At 40.6% G+C, this 15,867-nt stretch overlaps 1 protein-coding gene across 5 annotated transcripts in view; it reads left to right on the forward strand.

Annotated features, from left to right (window-relative positions):
• hepacam2 (HEPACAM family member 2) overlaps positions 1–11,076 on the forward strand; it is a 115,078-nt gene extending 104,002 nt beyond the window's left edge. For 3 of the 5 annotated variants that reach the window (XM_069913640.1, XM_069913642.1, XM_069913646.1), the window contains exons 9-10: positions 108–226; positions 8,557–8,646. In XM_069913640.1, coding sequence (XP_069769741.1) covers positions 108–206 — 99 coding nt within the window. In that variant the 3' untranslated portion in view covers positions 207–226; positions 8,557–8,646. Of the gene's footprint in view, positions 1–107; positions 227–1,706; positions 2,407–8,556 lie in introns of those variants that run through there. The other 2 variants (XM_069913641.1, XM_069913644.1) reach the window with 2 other exon arrangements.
• Positions 11,077–15,867: the final 4,791 nt, after the last annotated feature.

Below are 15,867 nucleotides of genomic sequence, written 5' to 3' on the forward strand. Positions count from 1 at the left end.
TTATATTTAATAAAGTGTTATTTAATGGAATGTGATATTTTTATTTAATGATTGTGCATTAATTTTAAAGTGACTGAAAAATATTATTTTAATTTTATATATTTCAGGTTCCACCAGATAAATTAAGCACTGTGTATGATATTATTCGGGTACCTGATATCCACACAGTTTATGACGTAATTTGCCAGACACCAAAAACATCCTGATGTCGGAATGATCACAAATGGTAGCATTTCTTTAATTTTGAATTAAACTGAATATTGCAATTCCCTATTCTTCAATATGTGGCAGAGACTGCTGTGATCAAAGACTTCTATTTCTGTGTCTTGGAAGATTCCTCTGTATCATGCAGTCCAAATACAGTTTCTTTAAGTTTAAATAGACACAAAACTAAATAGATTTAGACTGGGAGCAGCTACTCACAGTAAGTCTATATCTGACAAGTAGTGGTTATTTAAAAGTAAAATTGTGAAAGTTCAGGGATAATATGTTCTCATTAGGCTGAAGCTTAAGGACTACAAATTCAAGGAGCTCCCTATGTTAAAGGATATCGAAGATGGAATTTAAAAAAAAGTGCATGATAAGGTATAGAAAATTTAAAATAGGGGAAGTCCATCTGGAGATACATAAAAAAGAAATTGTGAGGGGAAGGAGAAGGCACAAGCTATCACTGGAAGGTAAGATTAAGGAAAGTCCCAACTAATTTTATATCAAAAAGAAAAGGGTAACCAGTGAAAAAATGAGGCTCATTAGCGACCAAATGGACAATCTATGCATGGAGTGAGAGGAGACAGACAAGGTCATGAATGAACACTTCTCATCTGTATTTAAGACGAGCATTGTAGTTCCAAATTTCAGGGAGAGGATGATAAAATTCTCCAAAAAAATCACCTTAAAAAGTAAGAGGTATTAGATGTCTACAGTGGGTTTAAAAATTTATTAAACAACAGAAACTGATCAGATTTACCAAGGTTGCTGTAAGAAGCAAGGGATGTGATTGCTGGGACTCTTGGCAGAGATTTTAAAATCTTTGTTGGCCACAAGTGATGTGCCAGGAGACAGAAGAGGAAATGTACTTTTGTATTATAGTATGAGCAAGGATATGCCACTTATTATAGGTCAGTGAATAAAACATCCTGGGTTAGAGAAATTATTAAATAAATCCGGAAGGACAACATTAATCTGCACTTGGAAAGGTTCCAAAGATGTTCAGCTGGTTTTGTTAGAGAAAACTCCTATTTGACTAATTTGATTGAATTTTCAAATTAAAATTTCAAAATGAACTGGTGAGGAGAGTGTGGTTGATCTCGTTAACATAACATTTGGCAGGTGAGACTGGTCCAAGATATTAGAATCTGTGGGATCCAGAGTAAGTTGGTAAACAGGATCAGAAACTCACTAAGTATTTGATGGAGAGGGTAATGGTGCTGAGTCATTTTTTATAATTGGAAGCCTGTGACCAGTAGTGTATCAAAGGGATTAATGCTGGAACTCTTAATGTTTGTTAAATATTCAGTGCCCTCCATAATGTTTGGGACAAAGACAATTTTTCTTTTATTTGCCCCTGTGCTTCACAGTTTAAAATTTGTAATCAAACAATTCACATGTAATCAAAGTGCACATTCCAAATTTTATTCAAGATTATTTGTATACATTTTGGTTTGACCATGTAGAAATTACTGCACTTTTTATACCCCTCACTTCAGGGCAGCATAATATTTGAGCTTCTCAGTGGATTGTCACCTTGTTGTGCTGGAGAAACCTGTGTGGTCCTGAAATCCTGACAGTGATGCCAGAACTCCTGGTAGGTTCACCCATGGTGGTCAGGTCGCAGGTGAAGTCCCTGACAAAGAAAAATCCAAACAAGTCCTCAACAGTGGAACAGACAGATGAATTTACTCTGAACTCAATGGCTGTGAAGATAGATGAAGGCTGCAACAAATCCATCAGCTCCAATCGATGTGGTTTTCATGCCATTGGAATTAATTGGTCGATGTGTGAAGTATTGTACTTCTTGGAGTGCAACATCAAGTAAATATTAAACAATTACCACAGGTGTCTTTGCTCTGTTGAAATGAAGACCATCATCCTCGACCCGAAGGATAGCCATGATGGGGAATATTTGGGACATTTGGCTTCACAGGTGTTTGTGAGTCCTCATGTATATTTAATTTCTTCATTGGTGCAGGTATAAGAGAGCTAGATTTGCTTCTTAGCCTTTGATCATCTTTTGACTGTGTATTTGCCATTTTTGAACACGAGGACCAGAGTTGTGCCAATTAGAGTCAAAAAAAAGTCATGATGAGGCTAAAAAACAAGAATAAATCAGTAAGAGACATCACCCAAATGTCGGGATTACCAAAATGAGCTGTTTGGAACATCATTAAGAGGAAAGAGTGTACTGGTGATCTTGTCAATCACACAGGTCAGTAATCGCAAAGAGACTGGTAGGCCAAGGGATATTTCCACTGCTGATGACAAAAGAATTCTCATCATAACGGATGTCTGACAGATTACAAACACTCTTCAAAAGGCAGGTTTGGTCAAAGACTACTGTCCACAGTAGATTTTATGAAGAGAAATACAGAGGCCACACTACAAGATCCAAATCATGGTAAAAGTGAAATGCTTTGATTCTTGGGCAGTTCCTTTACGCCTCCACACCTTACTCTTTCCATCACTCTGATACTGGTTAATCTTGGTCTCATCTGTTCATAAGACCTTTTTCCAGAATTCTGTAGGTGCTTTTAAACATTTGGTGGCAAACTACAATCTCGCCATCCTTTCTGTGAATAACTAGTTGTTTTTTATCTTGCGTGTAGCCTCTGTATTTCTGTTCATTAAGTCTTCAGTCGAAATATCCACACCTGCCTCCTGAAGAGTGTTTCTGATCTGTCAGACAGGCGTATGGGAATTTTTCTTCATTATGAGAATTCTTCGGTCATCAGCAATGGAGATATCCCTTGGCCTACCAGTCTCTTTGCGATTACTGACCTCAACAGTCTGCTCTTTCTTCTTAATGATGTTCAAAACAGTTATCTTTTGTAATTCTAAGGTTTGGATGATGCCTCTTCCTGATTTATTCTTGTTTTTCACCCTCATTATAGTTTCTTTGACCTTCATTGGCACAACTATGGTCCTAATGTTCAAAACTGGCAACTTCAGACTCCAAAGGTGACCAAAAGTGTAGAAGCAAGCCTAGCTCTCTTATACCTGCACCAATGAAGCAATTAAATATACCTAAATTCTCACAAATATCTGTAAAGCCAAATGTCCTAAACATTATGGTGGCCTGAAATGAGGAGATTGTGTACAAAAAGTGCTGTAATTTCTACATGGTCAAATCAAAATGTCACAATTAACCCTGAATAAAATCTGGAAAGAGTACTTTAATTACATGTCACTTGTTTGATTACAAATTTAAAACTGTGCAGCACAGGGACAAATAAGAAAAGAAAGTGCCTTTGACCCAAACATTATGCAGAGCACTGTATATTACAAAATGTCCCCCACTACCTTCAGTCGTTGTAGCTGAACGTGGACAGCTCGACTCTCCAGCACAAGACCTTGTCGTTCTTGATCTTGCCTTTGTGGGTGGTGCTGAACATGAAAGCCACTGAGTGTTGGTCAGTGAGGAGGGTGAGCCTCCTGCCATGGTGGAACGCTTCCACGTTCACTTGGGCCTCCTTTTCAATGGCAGAGTGCCCGAGCTCTGAACTGTGAAGGGTCCTGGAAAAGGCCACAGGTCAGCCCCTTGGTTGAGGGTGGCCACAAGGGCAACATCAGAAGCATCACATTCCACCTGGAATGGGGTGTCCTCGTCCATGGCATGCATTGTGGCATTGGCAATGTTCTGCCTGATGTGAGCAAAAGCTGTTTGCACCTCAGTGGGGAGGGGAGGGAAAAGCTGGTGGCTTGGGCCAGTGGATTGACCTTGTCTGAAAAACAGGGGACCCTCTAGAAGTAGTAGGAGAAAAGCCCAAGGCACCTGTGGATGGCCTTGAGTGGGGCCGTTCCATTAGTGGATGCATGCATTCAGGCGGGACCAATGACACCATGTTCCATGACGTACCCCAGGATGGTGAGGCGATTGGCACTGAACACGCAAGTGAGGTTGTAAGTGAGGTTCAGCTCCTTGGCTGTCTCTGGAGAAATCTCTCCAAGTTGTCATTGTAATTCTGCTGGTTGTGGCCGCAGATGGTGACTTTGTCCAAGTACGGGAAGGTCGCTGTTAGGCTGTGCCTGTCTACCATGTGGTCCATCTCCCGCTGGTAGACAGAGACCTTGTTAGTGACCCCAAGGGGAACCTGGCGGAACTGATAGAGGTGCCCTATTGCCTTGAAGGTGGGATATGGTTTATCCCGGGTGTGGATAGGGAGCTCGTGGTAGGCCGACTTTAGTTCAATCATTGAGAAGACCTTATACAGGACTATCTCATTGACCAAATCAGGTATTAGGGGTAGGGGGTAGATGTCCAATTGGGTGTACTGGTTAATGGTCTGACTATAGTCCTCTGTTTGCTACCCCTTTTTACCAGCAGGATTTGGGCTCTTCAGGGACTGGTGCTGGGCTCTATGATACCTTCCACAAGAAGCCGCATCACTTCTGCCTTGATGAAAACCCTGTCGGCCGTGCAAAAGCACTTGCTTTTGGCAGTTATGGGCTTGCAATCTGATGTAAGGTAGTTGAAGAGGGATGGAGGGGGTACCCGTAGTGTGGAGAGGCTGCAGATGGACTGGGGGCAGTCGCTAGGCTGTGTGCTGTGGAGTGTGAGTGGGGGGAGGGGCTCGCCAAAGGCTTTGGAGGTGGCACTGGAAGTCTAGTCCTAAGAGGACTGATGCACAGAGCTGAACAATGACCAGGAGCCTGAACCCTTGGTATGTTACCCCTCCCCCCCCCCCCCCCCCACTGTAATTTCCACTGAGCAGCACCCTTGGGCTATGATGGAGTGGTCTCGTCCCATTGATGTGGTGCACACATTGCAGCAGTTGGGGTCCGGTTGGCCCAAGATGACAGCACCCAGTGGACACATATGGTGTTGGTGCAGTTGTGCGATCTGACCGGCAGTGAAGCCGGAGATGATGTCATCCGTGCAGACAGAAATGACGTCTTTGGTGTGGGTGGAAGTTGTCTGGAGGAAGATGGAGGCACCTGGGTGAGTAGACTGCAGCGGTTCGGGTCGGTGGATGGGCCAGAAGTGACATCGGCAGTGAGGGCGAAAGTAGCAGGGCGAGTAATGGCATCGTCCAGTCCTCGCACGTAGTGGCATTCATGAGGGCTCCCAGCTGGCTGCGGAGGGCCACATTGCTCCCAATGAGCCTGGAAAGGCACACCTTGGCGAAGTGGCCTTTCTTCCCACATCAGGAGCAATGTGACTTCCTCGCTGTGCAGCCTTTGTGGGATCGCCTGTCTGACCCAAACTGGGACCCACAGTACTTACAGGGGCAAGCTGCGCCAGCGGCTGGGATCATCTCCTCCTCATAGGGCCCCTCATCAACAGTAGTTGTTTGCATCTGGCAGGCAGGAGGTTGGGGGATTCGGGCATTGAAGACCTCTGCATGATGTGCTGCAGCCTTCAGGGAGCGGACTACCTTCATTGTCCTGGTAACTAAGGCAATGTTTTCCTCCAGCAGCTTCTGCCAGGTGCTCCTTGGTCTCAGCTCTTGCCCACAGGCATCCTGGATCAGTCGCTGCACTTCCCCTTTGGTCACCCCGGTCTCAGCCAGGCATGGGCAAGGCTAGCTCCCGCAGGGCCCCCAGGTAGGCATCTGCAGTCTCACCTGTCTGCTGATCCCTGTTGCTGAGCAGATGCTGGGTGTAGACCACATTTGGCGGGGGGTTGTTCATGCTGTCTAGGACAGCCTTTGCAGGTTCTTAGTCCGTGCAGTCTCTGATGGCTTGGAAAGCGCGTGGGCCCAGTTTGGTGCAGAGCACCATGAGTCGCTTCTGGTTGGTGTTGATCACCTCAGCCTGTGTTAGGATGATCACCTCAATCACATGCTTCCAGATCTCGAAGCGTGCCGGGGCATTTGGGTGTTGGGAGTCGATCTCCAGGCTTCCAATTGTCAGAAATTTCTCCATGGTTTCTCTTTAAAATTTTAATGGATTAAATTATGGTGCACTGTAGTGCAGCAAGTGAACACAAACACAGCAAAGACTGTACCACAGGCTTTAATCCATTAAAAGTCTGTACACCAGTTTCTGTCCTAGTGACTAGCCCAGGAGGGGCCGGCTCAGGTTTATATTCAGGTTGGTTGATTGACAGCCATCCTGGTGGAGTCAGCCCCTTAGGTGGTCTTCCTGCAGATACAGAGGCCGCCCCCTGCAGTAGGCTGGTGGTCATATCACCACAGGGTTACAATATGACATAGACAAAATGCAGAGTTGAGTGGAGAAGTGGCAGATGGAGTCAAATTGGGTAAGTGAGATGAGATGCACTTTGGAAGGTCAAACCTGAAGGTGTGCTTAATGGCAGAATTCTTGGGATCAAGTTCATATATCTCTTTAGATATCTACACAATAGGATGGTTAAGGTGTGCTGAACTTCATTAATCAGGGATTGAGTTCAATAGCTGTCAGATAAATTTGTAGCTCAATAAAACTAGTTGGAGCATATGGAGTATTGTGTTCAGTTCTGGTTGCCACGTTACTGGAAGGATGTAGAATCTTTCGAGAAGATGAAGAGGAGGTTTACCAGGAATTTGTTAGATTGGAAAACATGTCTCATGAAAGCAAATTTGTCCAAACTGGGGCTTTTCTCTTTGGAGTAAGAAAGGATGAGATGTGACTTCAGGTGCACAAAATTATTAGAGGCATAAATAGGGTGGATATCCAGCACCATTTTCCTGGGCCAAGCGAAGCAAATACAAGGGGTCATCTGTTTAAAGTGAGTGGAGGAAAATGTAGGAGAGATATCAGAGGTAAGTTTTTTTTTACACAGAGTTGAATGGAATGCATTGCCAGGGCAGTGGTGGAGACTGATACAACAGAGAAAATTAAAAGGAACTTTGATGGGCCCATGGATGTGAGAATGATAGAGGATAGTACATGTAAGTTAGGGAAGGATTAGATTATTGTGGAGGAAGATTATATAGTTAAGCACAATATTGTGGTCTGAAGAGCCTATACTGTGCTGTAATGTTAATAAACATATGTTCTTCTGAGACTGAGGTCAAGATATATTGGTTTAAAATGGAGCCTCAGAGAAGAGACATTGAAACTGTACTCAAAACGGTCATGAAGTGGGCAAAGCATCCATAGTGCCTACCTGATCACTCAGTCGAATCCTGAACAGATATGTAGATTGTGCCCCAGTTCCATATGTTCTTTACATTAGATATCATGCTTATTCAATATTCACTCTAAGGATAGTATAAGAATGAGGATATCTTGTGTTGTTACTGTTGTTGAGACAATCATCTGGTGAGCTCAAGGACCTGGTTTGAAGGTTGGAAGGGTGAATTATGTTTACGCGTGTGCCGTGAATGGCAAATAAAGCTCGGACAGCTGGTAGGATTATGGTCCTTGGTCTTTCTTGACATTCTGCTGTCCTTCTTACTTTTGTACCTCCGTTTCTATCTTTTTACAAGGAATTAAAAATCATTTTGGCTTAAAACATCATGTCATTGGCAGGAAATTGAGCACAATTTGTTTTCCTGTTCAGTTATCACCATTGAGCTAGAGATAAATTCCTTTGTCTTGATAAAGAAGAGGACTTGAATGATGCAGAAAGGGATCACATGTTACCAATGTTATGTTCTGCAGTCTTGGAAGATTCCAAGATGTGGAGCTGTAAACAGTGAAGTCTGTTGTTGGTGTACTACCAGTTGACATTGACCTGGTGAAGAGCTTTCCAATGAATGCAGTGACCAGACACAAGGCTGCCTAACCAAGAACAGACAAGATGCCTGGTCTTGAAAACTAAGCAGACTAAACTTTTCTTTGCTTTCCTGCTCTTCTCCACCTTCTCGGACTTACTGCTGATCTCCCCACTCTTTAATGCATTATTTCTCCTCTTAAGTCTGAAGTCATAGTAGCTATCAAGAAGTAGTCACATTTATGTAGATGACTGTACCAACCAATGTCCACAGAATCTGCAGTAAAACAAAAATCCTCCAGCAGTTTAAAAATGACAAAACGCAATTGAGGATATTTTTAAATAATACTGATGCAGATGTTCTCATCAAGGACGTGTGGTCAGTATTTTTTTCCTTGTAAACGCAGCAAAGAAGAGATTTAATTAGTGTGTGTTATTGCATCAATTTTTTTCATTTAAAACTTATATATAATGCAAATCAGCAGCACATCTAAAACTTAACAGATTTTAAAATGTACACTTTGATTAAATTTCTGGGTTGGGACCCAAAAAAGTTTAGTAAACATATATAGCTATCTGATTTCCAGCATTCAATGATGGCCACATCATGCACTTGTATTTACTGATAATTCTCAAGCAACTTGAATGAATCCTGCTTATGCTGAAAGTAAGGTAGGAAAACTGTTGTGAATACATGTGTTCCAAAGTACAATAAACTTGCCTTTTCTGTGTTTTACCAGTTAGATGCTGTATTTTGTCACATGCCAGAAGACGGAGACTGTGGTGCAATGACTGTGTGTTTTGACAACAAACTATAAAGGCAACCAAGGTCAGACAACAAGAAGCAGAACTTTTTACTGTCCAGCATTTTGACGAATCAGAAGGAAATATTTGTTCCCCCCCACAAAAAAATACTGAAGCAGTTTCAAAACATTTAGTTATCTATAAAGTTGATCAATTTAACTTCAAATGTTTCAGCAGAAAATGCATAATATGATAGAGAATATGGTATCAGTGACTACATGAAATTATAAGAAAATATTTCATTTTTGAAGTATTACCTATAAAATATATTTATTCTTAAACTTAAACTGTCATTCTGTGTAGGGATTGGTTTACATTTTCCATAATAATTTTAGATGCATATTGAAATTCTGTACCCAGTTATTTGCAGAAAAATGCCAAGGGACACTGCATCCAGCCGTGATTCGTGGTGCGAATCATAAACTCAGTCATTTTGTTGTTTCTATCACATCGTGAAGCTGAAGGTTACTTCAGATTTTTGTTATTTAATTGATAATCTAACTTATAGGGACCATAAAATTGTTGGTACAGCAACAATTTTACTTGAGAGAAAGCTCTCCACCATTATGTTGAGAAATACTGTAAGTAGCAGTCTGACAGCATCGTGGTGGAGTCTACCTGATAGTGTGCAACATTAATAATGATCCCAAAAAGTGAAAAAAAGTTCCAATCCATTGAAGATCGCATTACTTTGATGAACACATCAGAAGTTCAAATCACCACTTCTGAATTGCTGTAATATATTTCCTTCCAGCCCACTGAAGAATATAAACATAATAGTCGTGATTTCTGTATTGTTTGGAGTGGCATGCATATTTATCTGAACCAGGGCAGTATACAAAGATGTGGACTTAATCCAAAAGAAAATTTAAAATGTCAAAATTTAAAAGTACAAGATTTAAAAAAAACAATACCACATATTTTAAACATTTGTTCTGTTTTCAGGAAATATCATTTTTCTCTATATTCTGTTCTAATAAATGTCCAACTCCCTTTATAATTTGCATTAGAATTTCAGTTGCATCGATTAAAAAAAATCAAAAACTCTGGATGAAAATAAAACTTACACCAACTGAAGAAAATTTACCAAGAGTGGTTTTAAATTCTTTTGGGAACATGGAATAATTTAGTTCGGTCTTTAAGACTTCTCAGAAGTATGTACATGGTATTTTAGTCTCTCTCCTGCCAGATTTTTACTGAGGTGTGGTCATCAAATCTGTGGCAATCTGTCAGTCAGCTTTATATTTATGAGCCAATGAATTGAAAAGCAAAGAGCAGGAGAAGGAGGACACCATATGACCTTTGGCATCCAACACATTCTGTAAGGTTGTGGCCGATCATTCCCTTAATCTTGCCCCTTTTCTCCATTCTTGTTTCCAATGATCTGTTGATCTCAGCCTGAAAAATAGTCCATGATTGAACTGTTTGGGGTGGAGAATTCTAAATATTCACATGTAGAAATTTAATCTCAACTCATTCCTCCTTCTTATCCTCCTGAGAATCCAAAACTTAGATCTAAACTTAGAAGCCAAAAGAAATGGTGACTGAGTATCCATCCTTTCAAGTTATCTGACTACCTCAGGTGTTTTAATGAAATTGTGCCTCATTCTTTCAATTCCAAAGGATATAGGCATATCCTATTCAATCTCTGCTCATAGAACATGTATTGTATCTCAGGAAATAACCTATTAAATATATCCTGCACTACTGCAAAATATATACTTACATACATCGATTGAAACCTAACCTTTTACCTGTGGTCTCACCAAAACTGTTCAGTTTCATCATGACATTTTTACTATTGTCCCTAAACCCATTACAAGAAAGGGCAATGGACCATTTGCCTTCTTAATTGTCTGCTTAATATACATACAGTCAAATCACTATTATCTGGAATTCAAACAACTGGCAGCCTCAAGCAATGGCAAAAAAAAAATTGGTAAAAAATACAGAAGTTTAAAATTGGCACCTCACTAGTGATTAGTTTGCCCATCACACAACATGCAACATACACTTATCCGGCATATATCAATCTCCATAGGTGCTGGATATTGGGGAGTTTACTGTATTATTTCTGTGTTTCATGTATAAAGATGCAGAAAGATCTCTGGACATCAGTATCAATGAAGAAAAAAAGTTTATTTTTCTACTGAAGAATTTTTCCTAAAATTACACTCCATCTGTAACTATGTCTATAACCTTTTGCAGGCCCTTTGCCACCTCAGAACTTAATTTTTCATGTTAGGTTTATAATAACAGCAAATTTACATATGTTGATCTTGGTCTTCGCATCATTAATATTAGGCTTGTAAATTATAAATAGTGTTTAGAGATTGGATACATCCACTTTGTAAATATGAAAAATAAAAGTGCCTATTTGGGAAACTGAACAAACACTTGTGTTGAATGTTTGACAATTATGCATATGGCCTGCACATGAAGGATGTAATTATGCACAGTATACAATTTTAATACTGTACTTGAGTTCTTAATATTAATCTTATCTGAAAATAGATTACATAAATATTTGAATATTCTTTGCAGTGTTTCTGCTCATTTTGTTACAGTTTGTAAATTGAATTTCTGTTGTGGAGTAAAGCAATGAACTGGTTAAATTGACCCTCAACATATACAAATTAAAGAGAAAAACACAAGGACTGCAAATCCTCAAATCTTGAGTAAACATTAAGAAGCTAGAGGGACTTGAGTAAGTCAAACAGCATCCATGGGTATAAATGGTCAGTCAATGCTTCATAATGGGACCCTTTATCAGTGGCAATAAAAGGTCTTGTTCTGAGACACTGACTGACCATTCTGCCCTGGATGCTCCCTGACCTGCTGAGTCCCTACAGATGGGAAGTGGATTATCATCTTTTTGAAAGAAAAAAGGGCTGGAATATTTTTATGATGGTGGTATTTAAATTTATCATTAAGTTTGGGAAATGGTTAAGTTATTAAAACAATTCAATTCTGATTCATTCAGCGAGCAATGCCCATGTTGTATTTCTAAATTTAAAAAAAACAAGAGAATCTGAGTCAATGGAATCAACCCAGAACTGGATGGACTTAGATAAAAACTGGCAAATCAAAGTACATGAAATTAATACATAACTACATAATTTTAAAGAAAAAAAAACAAGTCCCCATATAATATTTAGTGAACAATGCAGAATTAATAATATACATTTTAAATGTAAGACTGGGTACTTATTGTTGTGTATGCACTCACACAATTCAGACTCAGTGATGTGACGCTTTCTCATCCTTTTCTTTTAATAGACTAACATGGCTACTGACACACATATATCTATATGGAAGTGTGACAACATGACGTGGGTGTCATGATGTCCAGCAGAGGCAGGGCTTATACCCAATACTCATTATGCTAAATGGCAGAATAGGTAATCAACAAAATGAACACAAATTGTAAACTGTTTTTTTAAACCAAGATTTCATGATCTACAGTATGGTGATCCCAACAGAGAATGATATTTCCAATGCCTACATTTCAAGAAACAATGAAGCTCCTTTAAGTCAAACACTGGTACTCAGAGAGTACAGATACTATGTATCTCAGACCTTGATGAAGGGCTCAAGCCCAAAAAGTTGGTTATGTATCTTTATCTGTACTATATAAAGTACACTGTTTCTCCAGCATTGTGTTTTTACAGGTTCTATGTTACATTTTAAGTGACCAAGAGGAAAACAAACTAATTCATCTATCAAAGTAGGTTGTGCAAAATTTAAAAAAAAAGATGTCCATCCTGGTTGTCATTGAGTTGAGCAATGAAATAACACAAAAAATAATTGCATAAAAAGCTTATTTCAAGCAAAAGGGTGAAATTAGTAGAATAATATAGCCGATTGGTTATGTTAATTTTTCAACCAACATCATGAATTCTTCAAACAAGTAATAATTTCATTCTTTTTCAGTAATGGAGGAAAAACAATACAATTAGTAGGTGTTACCCAGAGGCCTGAGTGAACCATATAACCATATAACCGTTTACAGCATGGAAACAGGCCATGTCGGCCCTTCAAGTCTGTACCGGTTCACTTGAACAACTCCACTAGCTCCTCCACAAACTCCTGAGGAAGTAGAGGCTTTCTTCATGATGCCATTGGTGTGTTGGTTCCAGGAAAGATCTTCCGAGATAGTGACTCCCAGGAACCTACATTTGCTCATCCTCTATTGATGACAATTGTTCTATTCATGTTTGTAAGCAACACTCATAGCTGCTCCAGCAACATGAAAAAAATCCTCTCATCCATGCAAAATCCTCCATCACTAGTTTCCAAAAAACCTTAAACTCTCTATGCCCTGCTAATGCTGCCTTCTGCTACATCCCTTCTATTTCTATCACAGGATGGGCAATAACAATTAGAGTTTTTAATCTTCAAACTCTAGAATTCAATCCTGAAACATCTCTACCTCTTTCCCTACCTTTCTGTGATCAAACTTTGGCTCTGTTACCTTAATACCCACCAACACTGTTTATTTCTGATACCAGAGATTCTCAGTGAGGAAATCTAGTGGTAATCTTTAGAAAGATTGGATATAATAACTTTGAATATCAACTGGACACCTTGCTTCATAAAGATGGCACGATTAGCAAGGCGGTTAGTGCAACACTGTTATGGAACCAGAGACCAGGTTCGAATCTGGTGCTGTCTGTAAGGAGTTTGTATGTTCTCTCCATGACCTGCAAGGGTTTTCTCCCACCCTCCAAAATGTATGGGGTTGGTAGGTTAATAGGGTATGGGTTTCATGAGCCAGAAGGACTTTCTCCTATGCTGTATAATTGAATTTAAAATTAAAACCAGGCTATATATTATTTGTATATTATTTTTGGTGTAAATAGTAGTCAAAGTATCGAGAAAAATAGAATGGAACTTGCACAGATCATAAGTTTGTCACGATTGGAATATAGGAGTGATAATTTCTTGTCTTCAATACAGGCTGTTTGGCAGGAAAAGTGGAAATAAGTAGCAATAGTTTATCAAAACTGTTTTGGGAGGATTGTTTATAGTTAATGTCACGTACTCACTGATTGTGGTATTTAGTGAATTAAAATGTGTGTTTATATGACACCGATACTGTCACATCATCCAAAACTGCCAAAACATGGATGATAATGATAATGAGTTTATATGCACTAGAATTGTTACTTTGTGAGGCCAACCAGGTATTTAAAAAAACTACAATGGTATACATTACATTAAATTAAGAAAAGATAATAAATACAAAAGATAGATAATACAGATAATACTAAATAAAAATTCACAGTTATGCAGGAAAAAAATTGGTGTCCAATCATACAGACATGCCTGAATAAAACGGAGGTCCTCCATCAGCCAGCTCCCCACCATGACTAACAGCCCCCCCACATCTCCATCGGGCACACAAAACTCAAAACGGTCAACCAATTTACCTATCTCGGCTGCACCATTTCATCGGATGCAAGGATCGACAACGAGATAGACAACAGACTCGCCAAGGCAAATAGCGCCTTTGGAAGACTACACAAAAGAGTCTGGAAAAACAACCAACTGAAAAACCTCACAAAGATTGGCGTATACAGAGCCGTTGTCATACCCACACTCCTGTTCGGCTCCGAATCATGGGTCCTCTACCGGCATCACCTACGGCTCCTAGAACGCTTCCACCAGCATTGTCTCCGCTCCATCCTCAAAGTTCATTGGAGCGACTTCATCCCTAACATCGAAGTACTCGAGATGGCAGAGGCCGACAGCATCGAGTCCACGCTGCTGAAGATCCAGCTGCACTGGGTGGGTCACGTCTCCAGAATGGAGGACCATCGCCTTCCCAAGATCGTGTTATATGGCGAGCTCTCCACTGGCCACCGTGACAGAGGTGCACCAAAGAAGAGGTACAAGGACTGCCTAAATAAATCTCTTGGTGCCTGCCACATTGACCACCGCCAGTGGGCTGATATCGCCTCAAACCGTGCATCTTGGCGCCTCACAGTTCGGCGGGCAGCAACCTCCTTTGAAGAAGACCGCAGAGCCCACCTCACTGACAAAAGACAAAGGAGGAAAATCCCAACACCCAACCCCAACCCACCAATTTTCCCCTGCAACCGCTGCAACCGTGTCTGCCTGTCCCGCATCGGACTTGTCAGCCACAATCGAGCGTGCAGCTGACGTGGACTTTTACCCCCTCCATAAATCTTCGTCCGCGAAGCCAAGCCAAAGATAGTCCCGCATTGGACTTGTCAGCCACAAACGAGCCTGCAGCTGATGTGGACATTTACCCCTCCATAAATCTTCGTCTGCGAAGCCAAGCCAAAGAGAAAGAGAAGAAGATAGTAGCTTATTAGTGTAGTAAGAGCCTGATTACACATACATTTATGAAACATCAAATACTTTTGTATCATCTAGGGTTTGCTACTTTATATCTTACCTGTTGATTTTAAAATGAAAAGAGCTCTTGATGTTCTGGTGTTCTCTTTCTTTATGTCATTATAATAAAGAGTTAAAGGGTGTTCGGTTAATTGATTTCATTTTTCCCCCCAAAAAAATATACTTTATTTGCAATAAATTATATGTAATACAGGAGAGGAAAAAAAAGAATTGTTCAAGACTTTAACATTCATAGTTTCAATCATATTGCATAAATAATGTACAATATTGGAAAAACTGTTCAAAAATCTTTACACAGAGTCAATCATCTTGCACATTTCACATTCTTCTCTGTTATCACCCCTGTGGCACCTTGTTGTTTCTACCCACCCCCCCACCCCTCCACCTCTGTTGATGAGGAGGTTCCCCTCAGTGTCAGGTCTTCAGTGCCCAGTAATGGGAGGACTCTAAACTGTGCTCCTTCCCCACAGCGCCCTTGCACTGGCTGCACCAAGCCTCAGCATGTCTGTCGGCACATAGCCCTGCAACCAGGAATGTGCCTTCATCTTAGTATGGTGAAAGACCAACAGGTTTCGGGCTGACCAAAGGTTGTCATCACCGAGTTGATGGTCTTCCAGTTGTTCTAGATCTTGGACTCAGGATGTGTTCTTGGGAACAGTCCATAGATCAGAGTCCTCTGAAACACTGTTGCTGGGGATGAACTGTGACAAAGCCCCCCAGGATTCCTCTCGACACACTCTTTGCGAATCTGCATTCGGCAAAGAAGTGGTTAACCATCTCCACTCCACCACAGCCATTCCGAAGACAACATGCTTGGAGGGTGATGTTCTGGTTGTGTAAGAAGGATTTCACTGGGAGGGCTT

Source organism: Narcine bancroftii, chromosome 1 (assembly GCF_036971445.1).
Source record: "Narcine bancroftii isolate sNarBan1 chromosome 1, sNarBan1.hap1, whole genome shotgun sequence".
Classification (NCBI taxonomy): Eukaryota; Metazoa; Chordata; class Chondrichthyes; order Torpediniformes; family Narcinidae; genus Narcine; species Narcine bancroftii.